Below are 17,357 nucleotides of genomic sequence, written 5' to 3' on the forward strand. Positions count from 1 at the left end.
AAAACATTCTCATGCTTGTCCTCCATTTCTGTTGAGGAACCTGCACCATATGTTTGTTTTTTTTCTGTGAAAGTGAGCTGATATAGGCTTGAGATGTTTTTCTCTGACAAGGTTGTTTACCTTCTCTACAGTCTCCGTGACATTCCAGGTTTACAGCAAAGGATGTGCTGGGCACCCACTGCTTTCAGAACAATAAAGCAGTTATTTCACTCCAGCGAGCATTCCTTTCACTTCCAAGTTCTCAATGCTATGCCCAGTTCTCTCAGAAAGCATCACGCAGGGAACCAATCATTGACCCTTGTCAGGCAGAACACTGTCTCTGGCCAACCCACCTGCTGCCAGTCAACCAATTAATCCAACTTCTTCCAAGCCTGGTTCCTAAGACCCACTCAACGCCAAGGAGTCTGGCCTCTTCTCTCCAAAACACCTGAGAACACAGTGTCCTGATAAGCAGGCTGCTTCAACTTTAAGTCTTCTGCTTAAAGGCACATTCTGATTATGAGTTCAAGGACCAAAATAACATAAAAGAAATGGGAACAAAGGAAATAAACAGGAAAGACTCTTACAAAAGGACATTTATGGAATTGTTCCCTAACTTCACCTCAAAATTACTCTCGTCACATGTTGCATAATGAAATTGGAACAAAATATTTTCTGCACATTGCTGGGATTAATGTACATTTTTGAAATACTTCTACCCCCTTCCTTTAGTCCATGTATCAATACAGGATAATCGTCTCAGTATGCTCTTGCTGAAGTTACTGTCCCATAGAGTATTAGAATGTAGTGTCCTGTAGAAATGACAGGAATATAGGCGGAGAAGATACTCTTTCCAACTTTTAAACACATCTAGATAATCGGCTGAGGAACAGCATTAGCACAGATCTACACCAATGCACCTGACCACTTCAACTAGAAAATAGTCAATGACATTGGGGAGATCCTGCCAGAGACTGAAAGTGTTAATGGTTAAAATAGATAAAAGGTAAGAGTAGGCAAAATCAGAATGCTGTTACTGCTTTCACCTTGCATGGTTCTCAGGCTCCATCTAATGGTGACTCTTATTTAACATATTTTCCTCTTGTAAGTACCTTTGAATTTTCATATCATACAGAATTTATAGAACCATAGAATTTACAGTGTAGAAGGAGGCAGTTCAGCCCATCGAGTCTGCACTGGCCCTTGGAAAGAGCACCCTACTTGAGCCCACACCTCCACCCTATTCCTGTAACCCCACTTAACCTTTTTTGGACACCAAGGGGCAATTTAGCATGGCCAATCCACCTAACCCGCACATCTTTGGACTGTGGGAGGAAACCGGAGCACCCGGAGGAAACCCACGCACACACGGGGAGAACGTACAGACTCCGCACAGACAGTGACCTAAGCCGGGAATGAAATCTGGGATCCTGGAGCTGTGAAGCAACAGTGCTAACCACTGTGCTACCATGCCGTCACTTGCGAGCGGTTGGGTTGCTGGAGGGTCCGAGTCCAACAAAGTTTATGTCGCAGTTGTTTTGGAAGGTGGTGGGAGAGGGGGAAATGAGTTGGATGGAGTCCACAGGTCGTTGAGGTAGAAGCCCCGAGCTGGTGAGCCACTGTGTGCGATCAACATGCACTTTCCCCAGGTTTGCGAGCCTGGGGGAGTTGGAGGAGAAATTTGGGCTCCCGCCGGGAAACATGTTTAGATATCTGCAGGTAAAGGCATTTGCTAGACGGCAGGTGGAGGGATTCCCTGCGCTCCCCGCGAGGGGGGTGAGTGACAGGGTGCTCTCGGGGGTCTGGGTCGGGGAGGGGAAGATATCCGATATCTACAAGCTTATGCAGGAGGTGGAAGAGGCGTCAGTAGAGGAGCTGAAAACGAAGTGGGAGGGGGAACTGGGGGAACAGATCGAAGACGGGACATGGGCTGATGCCCTGGAGAGGGTAAATTCTTCCTCCTCGTGTGCGCGGCTTAGCCTCATCCAATTCAAGGTGCTGCATAGGGCCCACATGACTGGGACGAGGATGAGTAGGTTCTTTGGGGGTGAAGATAGGTGTGTCAGGTGCTCGGGGAGTCCAGCGAACCATGCCCATATGTTCTGGGCATGCCCGGCATTGGAGGAGTTCTGGAAGGGGGTGGCGAGGACGGTGTCAAGGGTGGTGGGATCCAGGGTCAAGCCAGGATGGGGACTTGCGATCTTTGGGGTTGGGGTAGAGCCGGGAGTGCAGGAGGCGAAAGAGGCCGGTGTGCTGGCCTTTGCGTCCCTAGTAGCCCGGCGAAGGATTTTGCTACAATGGAAGGACGCGAGGCCCCCAAGCGTGGAGACCTGGATCAATGACATGGCGGGCTTCATTAAGCTTGAGAAGGTTAAATTCGCCCTGAGAGGATCGGTGCAAGGGTTCTTTAAACGGTGGAAACCTTTCCTCGACTTTTTGGCTCAACGATAGGGTACTGGGACAGTAGCAGCAGCAACCCCGGGGGGGGGGGGGGGGGGGGGGGGGGGCGTTGATTATGTTTGCTTATTTTATTTAAATTTGATTTATTTAATTTTAATTGATGGTTAAGTTCTCTTGTTGGGGGGGGGGTGGGGGGAGTGTGATACATGTGATGTTACGGTATGGGGGGAATTGTGGGTGTTATGGGGCTGTTAGTTGCATATTACTGCCTTTTGCTATACTTGTTATATTTTTATATTTTCTGTAAAAAATTCCAATAAAATTTATTTAAAAAAAAAACATGCGCTGTCCCGGTTTCCAAGACAAAGAGTTCTCTGGTGGGCAAAAGATGATCAGGACTCCAGATGGGAGGACCACATTGTGAGGATCTATCAAGGTGTTGGAACGGAGCTGGTCAAGAGGCAAGCAACAATCATCAAGGCCATGTCTGCGTTGCATCAGAGCAATGCTCAATTTGGAGTAGTTTATCTTGCACGCCTCCGAGTGACTTATCAATCAAAAGATTACTACTTTGAAACTCCAGAGGAGGCCGAGGCATTTGTGCAGAAAAATGGACTGGGATTGTGATAACAGTGGATGATATTGGTTGGGAGATGTATGTCTGGGGGTGGGAGTGTACACAGATGATTTGTTGTTGTATGTGACAAATCCTCTCTCCAATGTAGAGGAGGTAATGAAGCTCCTTAGGATTTTCGCTCCTTCTCAGGATAGAAATTGAACCTGGGCAAAAGTGAATGCTTTCCGAAGAATCTGCCAGTAAGGGGAGCCGATCTGGGGAGGTTGCCTTTTTGTCAGGCCAGGTCCAACTTCCATTATCTGGAATCCGGGTAGCCCATGATTGAGCCTTGCTCTATACAAAGCTTTTGTGGGTCGGTAAATGGGGTCAAGTCAGACTTGAAGAAGTGGGATCCTCTCCCGCTGTCCCTGGCGGGCAGGGTCCAGTCTGTAAAGACGAATATTCTTCCAAGGTTTTCATTTTTGTTTCGGTGTCTTCAAGTTTTCCTTCCCAAATCCTTCTTTGTGAAAGTCAATAAAATGGTATTTTCTGAGGGCAGCACGGTGGCACAGTGGGTTAGCACTGCTGCCTCACGGCACCGAGGTCCCAGGTTCGATCCCGGCTCTGGGTCATTGTCCGTGTGGAGTTTGCATGTTGTCCCAGTTATTGCGTGGGTTTCGCCCCCATAACCTAAAGATGTGCAGGATAGGTGGATTGGCCACGCTAAATTGCCCCTTAATTGGAAAAAATGAATTGGGTACTCTAAATTTATTTTTATTTTTTTTAAATTGTACTTTCTTTTATTTGGGTGGACAAGACCCCACGGACTTGCAGGGTGTTTTGTGGAGGAAAAAGCAATTGGGGAACCTAGCATTGCCCAACCTGTTATTTTATTTCAGGGTGACACATATTGAGAAGGTGCTGGTGGTTTATGGGTACAAAAGTTTGCGGGGGCGGATGGAGAGGAGTGCCTGTAGAGCCACTAGTTTGAGGGCCTTTATTATGGCTCCTCTTCCATTTATCCCTGCAAAGTGAACTTCAAGTCTGGTTGTTGTGGCCACTCTGAGAATATGGAGACAGTTTAGGCAGCATTTCAAGCTGGGTGCCATGTTGTTGTTAGCCGCATTCTGCGGTAACCATCATTTTGTTCCAGCGCCCTTGGACCTGTTGTTTGGGGCATGGGGGGAGAAGAGTTTGGAGCGGTTTGGGGGCATGTTTATAGAAAGGAAGTTTGTGGGTTTTGAGGAGTGATTAGGCAAGAACTAATCTGTTTAGGTTTAGGTATTATCAGGTGCATAATGTTTTGTGTAAGTAGATTCCTTCCTCCCCCTTGGCACCCTTGCCCATGTTGATGGATGGGATTCTTTCGACAGTTGAGCTTGGGGAAGGGAAGCTATCGGACAATTATAGTCGGCTTGTGTCAGTGGACCAAGCTCCATTGGATGAGGTTAAAAGGAAATGGGAGAGGGAAGCTGGGTCAGGCTTTTGAGGGGGGAGCTGTTGCGTGAAGCTCTACACAGGGTCAACTCCACCTCCTCATACGCTAGCCTCAGCTTGATTCAGTTCAAGGTGGTGCGTAGGGCACATCTGATCAGGGCACGGATGAGTGAATTTTTTCTGGAGGTAGAGGATAGGTGCAAGTGTTGTTCAGGGTCCGGCGAATCACACACATATGTTGTGGTCTTGCCCTAAACTGGTGAGCTTTTGGATCTCCTTCTTCAGCACCATGTCAGGAATTCTTGGGATTGAGATGGAGCCTTGCCCTTTGGTGGCTATCTTTGGGGTCCCGGACTTGTTGGAGCTGCAGACGGGGACGAAGGCGGATGCTCTGGCCTTGACCTCGCTGATAGTTTGAAGGCAAGTTCTGCATGGGTGGAGGACTCTGGTTCCGGCCAGTGCTTCATCGTGGTTAAATGACCTTATGGAGTTAAACATAGAATTTACAGTGCAGAAGGAAGCCATTTGGCCCATCGAGTCTGCACCGGCTCCTGGAAAGAGCACCCTACCCAAGGTTAACACCTCCACCCTATCCCCATAACCCAGTAACCCCACCCAACACTAAGGGCAAATTTGGGACACTAAGGGCAATTTATCATGGCCAATCCACCTAACCTGCACATCTTTGGACTGTGGGAGGAAACCCACGCACACACGGGGAGGATGTGCAGACTCCTCACAGTCGGTGACCCAAGCCGGAATCGAACCTGGGACCCTGGAGCTGTGAAGCGATTGTGCTGTCCACAATGCTACCGTGCTGCCCGTTCTTCCACTTAGAAAATGTCAAGTACATCATGAGGGATTCACCAAAAGGGTTCTATTCCAGGTGGCATCCTTTCATTTCCTATTTCAGCTGGTCACCGTCAGATGTGGGAGGGGGGTTCAGGATTTGCTTTGGGTTTTGCGTTGGTTGTTTTTCATTGTGGGTGTGAGGGGGTGTGGTTGTTGGGTCTCGGATTGTAATTGTACTGGTTGCATAATATGACTTTTACGGTGTGCATTTAATTTTATAAAAAATCTTTATTATTGTCACAAGTAGGCTGTGAAAATCCCCAAGTCGCCACACTACCGCACCTGTTCAGAGAATTCACCTAACAAGCACGACTTTCGGAACTTATGGGAGGAAACCGGAGGAAACCCACACAGACATGGGGAGAACATGTAGACTCCACACAGTGACCCAAGCTGGGAATTGAACCTGGGACGTTGGCGCTGTGAAGCTACAGTGTTAACAGTGTTGCACAGTGTTAAGGGGCAGCACGGTAGCATTGTGGATAGCATAATTGCTTCACAGCTCCAGGGTCCCAGGTTCGATTCCGGCTTGGGTCACTGTGCGGAGTCTGCACATCCTCCCCGTGTGTGCGTGGATTTCCTCCGGGTGCTCCGGTTTCCTCCCACAGTCCAAAGACGTGCAGGTTAGGTAGATTGGCCATGATAAATTGCCCTTAGTGTCCAAAATTGCCCTTAGTGTTGGGTGGGGTTACTGGGTTATGGGGATAGGGTGGAGGTGTTGACCTTGGGTAGGGTGCCCTTTCCAAGAGCCGGTGCAGACTCGATGGGCCGAATGGCCTCCTTCTGCACTGTAAATTCTATGATAACCACTGTGCTACCGTGCCATATTATATTGAAAAAATTTTGTTCATAACTTTTTAAAAAATCTTTAGAATTACTTAACTGCCTTGTAAATTGGACTATATTCTTCATGGCCACATGGTATATTTCTTTGTATTCTACTTTAGGTAAAGGGAAAAAACCTATATGACTCTTAACCTTTTTGCTTTATTGGTTTGTTTCAGATTAACATCTTCTTCATTCCCAATTCTTAAAATCTAGAAGGCAAAGAGATTTTTTAAAAAACCTAATGGTAAACATTGCTCATCGTTTGCGGTCCAATCTGAATGTAATTAAGTATTGAGTCAGCTAACATTCCAAGACCTATATCACTTCCCCAATCCAGTTAAACACTATTCATTGAATATGCATGCTACTGTTTTTCAATATGTGATACCTACTGCCTAATTGTAATTCCATGATTAAATTGCTATCTTGTCATTTACCTAGAAGTGTCTGCTACACTCGCATATTGATCATTGCCCGACTACATTCTGTTTTGTTATTTTACAAATTATATATATATTGCAGATCTTCGATTCTGAGGCAAAAGACATTGAAAGGGATGTGTGTTTCATTGATATTGCATATGATGAAATTCCTGAACGCTATTACAAAGATTCTGAGGTAATCGAGCATTTTTTTTAATACACTGTGTGAGATTGTGTGAACTGATAGAATGGGATGCCGGATTTTGCACTTTTGCTCAGGAAAACTGCAGATAATATTCAAAGCAGGTAACATATTTTTTGTTGTATTCTGACTGAGAATTGTAGTAACAGGCAGATTTTTTTAATGATAGAGACTTTAATGAGAGTGTAAAACTGGGTAGTTTTTTTAATCTGTAAGGAAATAAAATAACAGAGCAGGGGTCCTGGAGATATTCGGATTGAAATATATGTGACAGGTGAAGCTAGTGATGCTGTTGCAAACAAGATTAAATTGGTTACACAAGCAATTTGAACTCATGCCGGTCATTTTTAGGCAGTATACAATCCACTTTTATCCCACTGTAAGAATATATTTTCCAGTGACATTTTACATAGTAGAGGGTGAAACAACAAACTGACATTAATCTGACCCAGAGGTTCCCAAACTGGGTTGCACGGAATCCCAGTATTCCACACTCCGCAGTCGCTTTTGCAGGATCCGAGAAGAGACGGCGCTGTGGGAGGCCAAACCCAAGGTTGTAAGTAAGAGCGGGTGAGGGTTAGAGTGGGTGAGGGTGAGAGTGGGTGAGGGAGTGTTTGTGGGTGTTCCCATTAAAAATTACAAAAAGAAGGCAAGACTTGGAAATATTTGTTGAATAAAGAACTTTTTTATTATAATAAATGTATGAACATATTGTGCAATAATAATCATTTTTGTGTGGTTCACTGTTCGATATGATGAGGATGTTTCTCCAGCGGTTCCTTAAGTACTCTTGAGAGGTCAAAAGGGTTCCGTGGCTGGAAAAGTTTGAGAAACCCTGACCTAATCAATCTTTCTCTGGCACATGTTGCATATCCTTCATATTATATACTTCATGCTGAGCCCAACCATCATGATCTTCAAATTTCTCAAACCTCAGTGCACCTGATCATTTTTTCAATCCTCTTATATGCACAGCAACACAGGATGATTTCTGGCTAGATGAATATTGGGAGACCTCTATTGCCTTTGCTCTGTGGTGGAGCCTAGTAGGTTACATGAGGAGCACAATTCTCTAAGAAAAATTGGTGCAATTTGCAGACCCCGCACTGATGTAATATGATTTCTACCATGTTTCACATCATCCCAAGGTAAGGTCTTCCCTAATCCCAGAAAACTGCAACAGCCAGTCTATAATCAACGTCTAGGAAATGCACAATAACTTAGGTGACTTTCTCATTCTTCTTTCCTGTGAAGACCTAACCTCCAGCCAACATCTCCCTATGATAGTTTTTTTTTTAAAATAATTTTTATTGAGATTTTCAAAAAATATCAAAAACAGAAAATAACAACAAGAAAACAGTATTAACAACAAAAAAAGAGAAAAAAACACAATAACCCCCAAAACCAAATCTCCCCCCCCCCCCCCAGCAACTACAAAAAGAAGAAATAGGTAAGCACCCGGCATTTTCAATAAACACATGTACACATTTCTCCCCTCCCCCGAAACCAAGTAGCAGCAGCAGTGACACTCTCTATGATAGTTAGACACTTCCCCGCCTTTGCAACAGATTTGTACCAGAAATAGACTGTCTCTCTTATCTGTGTTGCTTAGGGAAACGCACAACAATGCATCAATTAATCTTTGCAATTAGTTCCTTCCACCTGAGTAGTAATGGAACAATCCATTAATGCCACCTCTGCCTTCTGCGGGAGAAGATCTCTTCTGTGCACTACATGTCGCAAAATCATGAACTGATTCTTTGCAAACAGATTTGTGATGTTGCTACACTCAGTACACTCAGAAATTCTTCCGCGTGTGTGTCAATTAATCTGAGTAGTAGATTAAGCACAACACCACTAACCAGCCCACCTTCACCATATTAGTTCACTTAAGCATTGTATAAAATGGATAACTTGTAGAGGACCAATGGAGCAAAGAGAAGGAAATCAAGTTCCTGCTCTTTTAGCTTCTTTAATTTTCATCAAGTAATAGAGTCAGTGTGTGATTCTGGATCAAACAACCTTTTGCCAAATTTGATTATTTAATCTGTGCAGCATTTTAAGTCACAGCAGGTTTTAAGTTTTTCATCTGCAATTTCAATGTGCTTCTTTACTCTTTTTTCTCAGTCTGTGCTGCCTCAAAACCTAACAAAGAACCAGCACTAAATCTCTAATTTCACTTCTCTCTGCAATTTATTCCATAATATTAAACCCCACACTTGATATGTAATTGTTATCCTCAAGTGATATTTTCTACATCAGTTAAGTTCCCAGCTCAGTGGGAAATATATCAAATCAAATCTTTAATATTTACCAACATGTACTGCTTGGTTTAAATGCATTTGATGAAACTATAATTTCTATTTATCTTTTTAATTTTCCAATCAATCTGAATAGAAGCACCTACTAGCGATAGAGTAACTTCAAACCATTTTCCTCAAATGCAGAAAAAAAAACACTTAACTAGGTTCTTAAACTAGGAATTAGAAAATATTTTTTAAAGTTCACATAACTTTGATTCCCATTCAATCTCCAGTTAATTAAATCACAACTATGTTGTTCATTAAAAGGAACCCAGACATTGATAATGTGTGACCCATGCAATATCCATTTGAAGTTAATGATATATCTCGCAGTGTGAAAGCATATTGCATTAAACCACACAGCAACCCCCTACCTTAATTAACCAAACTAATGAGCTGTTTGACAAATGAAGATGAATAGATGTTTATTTGTGAGCATTTGTCACTGTGTTCTGTGATTAAACCCATCGTGTAACTGGTCTGTAAACCCATGATATAACACCACAATGTCATGGATCGGGGATGTTATTTTTTTCACTATAATTTTGTAAATTATTTTCTTCCTGTTGTTTTTTCAACACACCATGCAATGTTCTCAGGCTTATGCTATTCTACACTGTTCATTCTGTTCAACTGAGTACAAACAGGTCCAGGAGAGGAGTCAGGGTTAACTATCCTGCCAGTTTTCCCCCTTACCCATCTGGCTTCAAGGAGGTAAAGATCCCAACAGTATAAGAGAATTGAATTAATATCTGCGGGGAAACATTCATCCACGTACCGTATTTCAGACATTGTGCACTTTCCAAGTCACCGGGAAGATCATGGATCATCAGCGCCAACCATGACCCTGATGTTGCAGGCAAACCTCCTGGCTGCACTGCTCCAGACTGAGCCAGGCAGTATTTTACCTACAATAGAGTGTATCAGGCCAGCTCATCTTTTCAGAGAGAACAAGAACCCCTGGATGCATAATTGTGTAAACTCACTTGCAATGTACTTCCATCTTCCTCACGCTGTTAGGCCCAATAATAATGTTTCCTCTCAGCCAGTTCCTCAACCTGTCCTAATTGTCTTGTCAACACTCACTGTCTAAATTAAAATATTCAAAGATAGTCAACGGCAATAACTAAACTATGTTTAAAATAATTGTTCAAACTGGATATTAGGCAGTGTGTGTTTCGTTCCTTCTTTAGGGATCACAGTACCTTCTCCTTGAGTTGTCATCTCTAATTGAATGTCTTATAAAAGGGGTTCCTAAACTGGGTTCTGTGAAACCCAAGGGGTCTATGACAAGACAGGCATATTTGAAAAATACTGCAAAGCTGCTTGTCCAATCATAGGCTGGCATCTTGGGGAGCCAGCAGGAGGGGGAGCAGAGCAGGCCTCGGGAGTTGCAGAGCAGTCCTTGGCATGGGGGTGGAGGGCAAAGCAGGCCTCGGAGTGTGCTTCAAAGTGGGGGCCGGAGCGGGCCTCAGAGCATGAGAGAGATGCGTGAGTGTGTATGAGAGAGGATGGTAAGTGTATGCAAGGGAGAAGGGTGAGTGTGTGTGAGAAAGGTGAGTGAGTATGAGAGAGGAGGTGGGTGGGTGTGTGAGAGGGGTTAGTGTGAGGGAGGACGATGAGTGTGTGGAAGGGATGAGTGTGTGTAAGGGAGCAGGGTGAGTGAGTATGCGAGAGGGAGATTGTGTGTGTGTGAGAGAGAAAGGAAGACGTGTGTGAGAGGGAGACGTATGTGTCTGTGTGAGAGAGAGAGAGACGTGTGTGTCTGTATGTGTGTAAGAGAGGTGTGTGTGTCCGATGTGACTATCAGTTTTCCAGCTTTATTCCTCCCGTGAAAGATAACAAAAGGTAAAACTTACATTTTTTTTATCAAGAGAACTTTTTAGATTACCCACTCCTAAAGTGGATACCATTTCCAGCAGTTAATGTTTCGGGGCCATGGGAGGAGGCTGGGTCAGGGCTTAAGGTAAGGGGGCCATGTAGCTGGAGACTGTATTTGTGACTGTGTGCCTCTTCTGAATTCCTAATATATGCGTAGATATAGCTGGAAAAGACATGTTTACATTTGATTTATGTGTTCGCACCTATTTCGTGAGAAAAAAGGGTGCTGACATTATGATAATGCTTGGGGTTCCTGATGCACTTGGGAGGTCCCAAGGGGATCCATGGCTTGAAATGTTTGGGAAACGCTGTCTTATCCAATTATTTCCAATAAAAGTTGGTATCAAATGTGAATATTGAAAAATGTGCCTTTCTGGCAGATAAACTGACATTTGAATGTATGTCCTCTATGGGAACACAGTACAAAATTGGTACCATTCTGGGTAATTGGGTGGGATTCTCCGTCAGCCAATGCCGGAATCAGGAAATGCGATTGGGTGGAGAATCGATTCCGACACCAAAATCACGGCAGGCGCCAATTTGATGCCAAATCGCGATTCTCTGTAACCTCGACTGCGACGCCGGTGCGTTCCGGAAGGGATGCACATACAGTAAACACAGTTTGCATGTCATTAACGGGCCTGACCCGGTATTCTCCAGGGCCTCCATAATTCTCCGCCTCCAACTGGCCGTTCCCGAAGGCGCAGTTCACGTATGCTTTCAAAAATCAGGAAATCGGCATGGTGGCTGTTGAGGGAGAGAGAGAGAGAGGAGGTTGGACATGGAGAGGAGTGACTGTGGGGCTGCCTGGCCGGACACTGGCTGAGCTGGCTGGAGTGGGGGGGGGTGAGGGTAACGGAGGAACAGGCCGAGTGGCTGGGATGACTCCCCATGGGACTGGGGCAGTCTCCAGTCACGGACAGCCATTACCGCGGCCTGCAAGGAGCCATCTTGCTATGCACCCACTGACCACCCACGCCGGGGGGGGGGATCCTGCTGTGCCAACCGGGGCCACCATGTAGCCCGGTGAACCTGGTTGGACACGGGGGTATGCACCATGCTAACATGTCGGCCTTTCACCCCCTGCAGACAAATGGATATCGGAATTTAACCAGCAATGGTGGCCTTCCTGCCAGTCGCCACAGCCTTGGAGGATGACCTGCAGCTGGACGAGCGGGCGCTGCTCAAGGAGGAAGGCAGCAGCGAAGCAGGCAACAGAAGTGCGTGCAGCAGCAGGGTGGGCAACAGAGGGGCAGGTGGCAGCCGCCCAGGTTAGAGAGTCGGCTGCCCAACAGACCGAGGAGGAGGTGCCAAGGAGGCACCGAATAAGACCTTGTGTCTATCAGCAGCGCCTGTCATTCGAGGATCTGCTGGACCGGGCATGGTATCGGACACTCTGGCTGAGCAGAGAGACAGTGTGCCATGTCTGCCAGATGATGTCATACCTGGCACCGCGGGGGAATGGGGGAGGACACCCGCTCCTGGTGGCCGTCATGGTGACAGCCGCCCTGAACATTTACGCGACGGGACCTGTCCGGGATCTCACAGACCTCGGTGCACAGGTCCATCCATTTAAAAAAATAATTTTATTCAAATTTTCACAAAATATTAATAACAGAAAATACTAAGAACAGAAAGAACAAACCCCCCCACCCCCCGTATACAAAAAAGAAGAAATAAATTAACACCCAACATTATCAAAAAAATATATATACACGTCCCTTCAGCCCAAAACAAAGGGACGTGCCCCCCCCCCCCACGGGTTTCTACCATTCTGCCAGGAAATCTAGGAATGGTTGCCACCTCCTAAAGAACCCCTGCACTGCACAGGTGCACCTGTGCCATCACGGAGGCCCTCTAACCCCAGGTGGCTCAATACATCCACTTTAATGAGGACCGAGCCCACCGGTATCCAGGGCAGCCCTGGGTCGAGGGGTGATCAACGGGATGCATGTCCCCTGGACATCAGGGGCAGGGGGGTGGGGCGCGAGTTACCGCCGGGGCACAGTGCTGCCTACTCATCCTGGCTGCCCTGAGGAGGTTGTGCAGTTTTTTTCTGGCACTGCTGGCCCATCCGGACGGTGTTGCCAACGGTGTTCATGGCCTCGCTATTTGCACCCAGGCACAGAAAATGGCAGCAACTGGCAGCCTCCTTCCCAGGCCGGGGTACAAGATCATCCGCCGCTCCTCTACTGCGACTAAGAAGATCTCCAGCTCAATATCGGCAAACCTCGGGGCTGCTCTCCCACTGCTTTCTTGTTGGCTGGGACGGTGTGTGTGGTGAGTGCAGTGTGTATATGTGGCTGCAGCTTGTCAGCCTTGAGTGGCAATCGCAAAACCGACGTATATGGCACAGTTTCTCATTAGAATCAATTGTGTCCCACGTGGCTCCGGTGATAGCCCCTTAGCAGTATCGGAATCAGTCCAGGTGTAGAACATAGAACATTACAGCACAGAACAGGCCTTTCGGCCCTCGATGTTGTGCCGAGCATTGTCCGAAACCAAGATCAAGCTATCCCATTCCCTGTCATTCTGGTGTGCTCCATGTGCCTATCCAATAACCGCTTGAAAGTTCCTAAAGTGTCCGACTCCACTATCACAGCAGGCAGTCCATTTGAGTGGCAACCTTCAGAGATCTGTGGACATGAACCCCAAGATCTCTCTGTTCCTCCACATTCCTCAGAACCCTGCCATTGACCCTGTAATCCGCATTCAAATTTTTTCGACCAAAATGAATCACCTCGCACTTATCAGGGTTAAACTCCATCTGCCATTTTTCGGCCCAGCTCTGCATCCTATCAATGTCTCTTTGCAGCCTACAACTGCCCTCCACTTCATCCACTACACCAATCTTGGTGTCATCAGCAAATTTACTGACCCACCCTTCAGCCCCCTCCTCCAAGTCATTGATAAAAATCACAAATAGCAGAGGACCCAGCACTGATCCCTGTGGTACACCGCTGGTAACTGGTCTCCAGTCCGAAAATTTTCCATTACCACCACCCTCTGTCTTCTATGTGATAGCCAGTTACTTATCCAATTGGCCAAATTTCCCTCTATCCCACACCTCCTTACTTTCTTCATGAGCCGACCATGGGGAACCTTATCAAACGCCTTACTAAAATCCATGTATACGACATCAACTGCTCTACCTTCATCTACACACTTAGTTACCTCCTCAAAGAATTCAATGAAATTTGTGAGGCAAGACTTACCCTTCACGAATCAGTGTTGACTATCCCGGATTAAGCTGCATCTTTCCAAATGGTCATAAATCCTATCCTTCAGGACCTTTTCCATTAACTTACCGACCACCGAAGTAAGACTAACTGGCCTATAATTACCAGGGTCATTCCTATTCCCTTTCTTGAACAGAGGAACAACATTCGCCACTCTCCAGTCCTCTGGCACTATCCACGTGGACAGTGAGGACCCAAAGATCAAAGCCAAAGGCTCTGCAATCTCACCCCTTGCCTCCCAAAGAACCCTTGGATATATCCCATCTGGCCCAGGGAATTTGTCGACCCTCAGGTCTTTCAAAATTGCTAATACATCCTTCCTTAGAACATCTACCTCCTCCAGCCTACCTGCATCACACTCTCATCCTCAAAAACATGGTCCCTCTCCTTGGTGAACACTGAAAGGTATTCATTCAATGCCTCTCCTATTTCTTCTGACTCCATGCACAAGTTCCCACTACTGTCCTTGGCCGGTCCTACCCTCTCCCTGGTCATTCTTTTATTTCTCACATAAGAGTAAAAAGCCTTGGGGTTTTCCTTGATCCGACCCGCCAAGGACGTCTCATGCCCCCTCCTCGCTCTCCTAAGCCCTTTTTTTTAGCTCATTCCTTGCTACCTTGTAACCCTCAAGCGACCCAACTGAACCTTGTTTTCTCATCCTTACATACTCTTCCTTTTTCCTCTTGACAAGACATTCAACCTCTTTTGTGAACCATGGTTCCCTCACACGGCCATTTCCTCCCTGCCTGACAGGGACATACCTATATCAAGGACATGCAGTATTTGTTCCTTGAACAAGCTCCACTTTTCATTTGTGCCTTTCCCTGACAGTTTCAGTGTGGCAACAGTTTTTCTGTCATGAGTCCACCAATTCTGCGTTGGCGTCAACACAGTCTCAGAAATGGAGAATTCCACAAGGGAGGGCATGCGCAAGAGCCAAGGGCAGAGTGGGGGGGAGGGGAAGGAAGGGATCCCAAAGAAGGCAGAAAATGAAGCATAGGGGGAGAGGGGAGGAAGGGAAGGGCCATGCAGTTCTCCCCCTCCCAACAACAAACAACAAAGAATAACACCCCAGGGCGGGGGGAATAAAGGGGGAAAAAATGGAACGCCATCGACAGGAGATGGGGAAGAGGGGGTAGGGTGGACAGCTTGTATAAACTGCTGTACATAACTCACAAACAGGCCTTGTAAATATCAGACACACTTGAGCTGCTACTTTGTAAATACTGTACCTCGGGCGGGATTCTCTCAGCCTGGGACCGGGCCGAAGAATCCCTGCGACTGGCGCGAAACACGCCAGACAGCTCCGACGCTGGCACGCGGATTCTCTGCAGAACGGAGAATCGCCGCCATTTGGCACCGGCGTTGGTGGCTCGGCACTGGTTGGGGGCAGCTCTCTGCGGCCGGCCTGCCGATTCTCAGCCCGGGATGGGTCATGCAGCCGTCATAAAAACGCCGAGTCCCACCAGCGCCGTCCACAGCTGCTCTCAGCCAGCGGGAACTTGCCATTGAAGGGTCGGACGGGCAGCCTGTGGGGGGGAGGGGGGTCTGACCCGCGATCGGGGCTCACTGATCGACGGGCCAGCCTCTCTGGCTGGGAGCCTCCTTACCTACACGTGGCCCCTGTAGCCCTGCGCCATGTTGCGTCGGGGTCGGCACGTTGAAGGAGGCCACTGCGCATGCGTGCGTTGGCGCCGGCGCCAGTGCACATATGCGGATCCCACGGCACCCAGCTTGCGCCGGGATTGGTAGCTGGAGCGGCGTGAATTGCTCCAGTGCTGTGCTGGCCCCCCGTAGGGGCCAGATTTAGTCCTCGGCTCGGCCCGTACGACGCCGTTTACGACGGCCTGGACACTCTGCCGCAGGATTAGAGAATCCCGCCCCACGGCACGTGCCTTACACGTCAAACTGTTATACTATTAAAGTTGAAAATGCCAATAAAAATATTTTTCAAAAGAGAAACAGAGAACCCGCCCAATAAATCTCCATCGGGACGACCAGAATGTCGATCCATGCTCGGCCGGCTTTTTTATGGTCTAATAGCGAGCTCTAACTGGGCGAGTCTCCGTCTGCTCGCGGGGAAGCTTTTATTCTACCAGTCCCATGGGGAGATTGATCAGGGTATCCCTGTGGGCTTCGTGAGGGTTAATACATATATGCTAATCTCCCGGCGATGCTCACGTCCAAGAACAACTTTTTTTCAACTCTTCTTCGAAAGCCTCATCAGAGCTGACGTATTCAACCATGATTTCTTCATTCTTCTCTCATGGCTGCTTGCTGAATGTTTTTCACTTTTGTTGAAGTTCACTGGGATATTTTAATATGTCAAAGATGATAGGTAAATTAATGTTGCTGTTTCCTTTATAATTACACACGAATATTGAATACTGTGCTTTTTTGAACACACATGTCAATTTTAGGCAGCCCAGTTAACCTCCGAAAATTAATGTTGATCAGACTCTTTGACAGATGATGTTCTGTCTGTGCAATCTGTGCCTTCAATAATTAAAGCTGACAACACAGTCAACATTCACAGATTAATGCTGGCCTTTCCCTTTCTGCTCACTTCCATTAATATACTGCAAATTAAGCTAGCATCTTTCAGCTTTAATAAATTGATAACAGATTAGTTCAGTACCCATTAGCTGACAGATGTATCATTAACTTGGATGTCTGAAACAAATTTTAAACCCACATTACACACTAGCATAATTTTGTTTGTCTAAATTCCTCCTCGGTTTCAATCATTTTTAGTCTTTTTAACTTCACAGAAATTTAATATTTCACTGATCCAAGACCTAAGTACCTTTTGGGTTGCAATTCAATAGCATGAATCTTTTTGGAAGTAGCAGCATATTTCTGCTGATTGGTAATTGACCAGTTCACTGAAGCAGTGTTGCGCTGACAGAAGGTATTTTCTTTCCTATTTAGTAGTCATGTTCGGGGAAGTTTGTTTGACAAATTCTGCGACGCAGTTGATAAACTAATCACCCACTCGGGAGACAGTGGCATAGTGGTGCTATCACTGTTGTGGTGACCCAGGCCAGTGCTGTGAGGGCATCGGTTCAAATCCCACATCAGTTGATGGAATATAAATACAAGTAATTAATATATCTGGAAATATAAGTTAGTCGCTATAACCATTGTCATATAAAAACGTATCTGATTTCCTTTAGAGGAATGAAATTTGCCATTCTTCCCTGGGCTGGTGTCTCATGCTTCGATTATTGGAATCCTTGAATGATCCTGAAGAGTGCT

General features: G+C 46.3%; 1 protein-coding gene across 5 annotated transcripts in view; it reads left to right on the forward strand.

The window, feature by feature from the left end:
- The window catches only part of pitpnc1a (phosphatidylinositol transfer protein cytoplasmic 1a), a 384,643-nt gene that overhangs the window by 337,293 nt on the left and 29,993 nt on the right, over positions 1–17,357 (forward strand). For all 5 annotated transcript variants that reach the window (XM_038776790.1, XM_038776787.1, XM_038776789.1 and 2 more), the window contains one exon: positions 6,575–6,670. In XM_038776790.1, the coding sequence (XP_038632718.1) occupies positions 6,575–6,670 (96 nt within the window). The remainder of the gene's footprint in view (positions 1–6,574; positions 6,671–17,357) is intronic.

The sequence above is a fragment of the Scyliorhinus canicula genome, chromosome 18 (assembly GCF_902713615.1).
Source record: "Scyliorhinus canicula chromosome 18, sScyCan1.1, whole genome shotgun sequence".
Taxonomy (NCBI): Eukaryota; Metazoa; Chordata; class Chondrichthyes; order Carcharhiniformes; family Scyliorhinidae; genus Scyliorhinus; species Scyliorhinus canicula.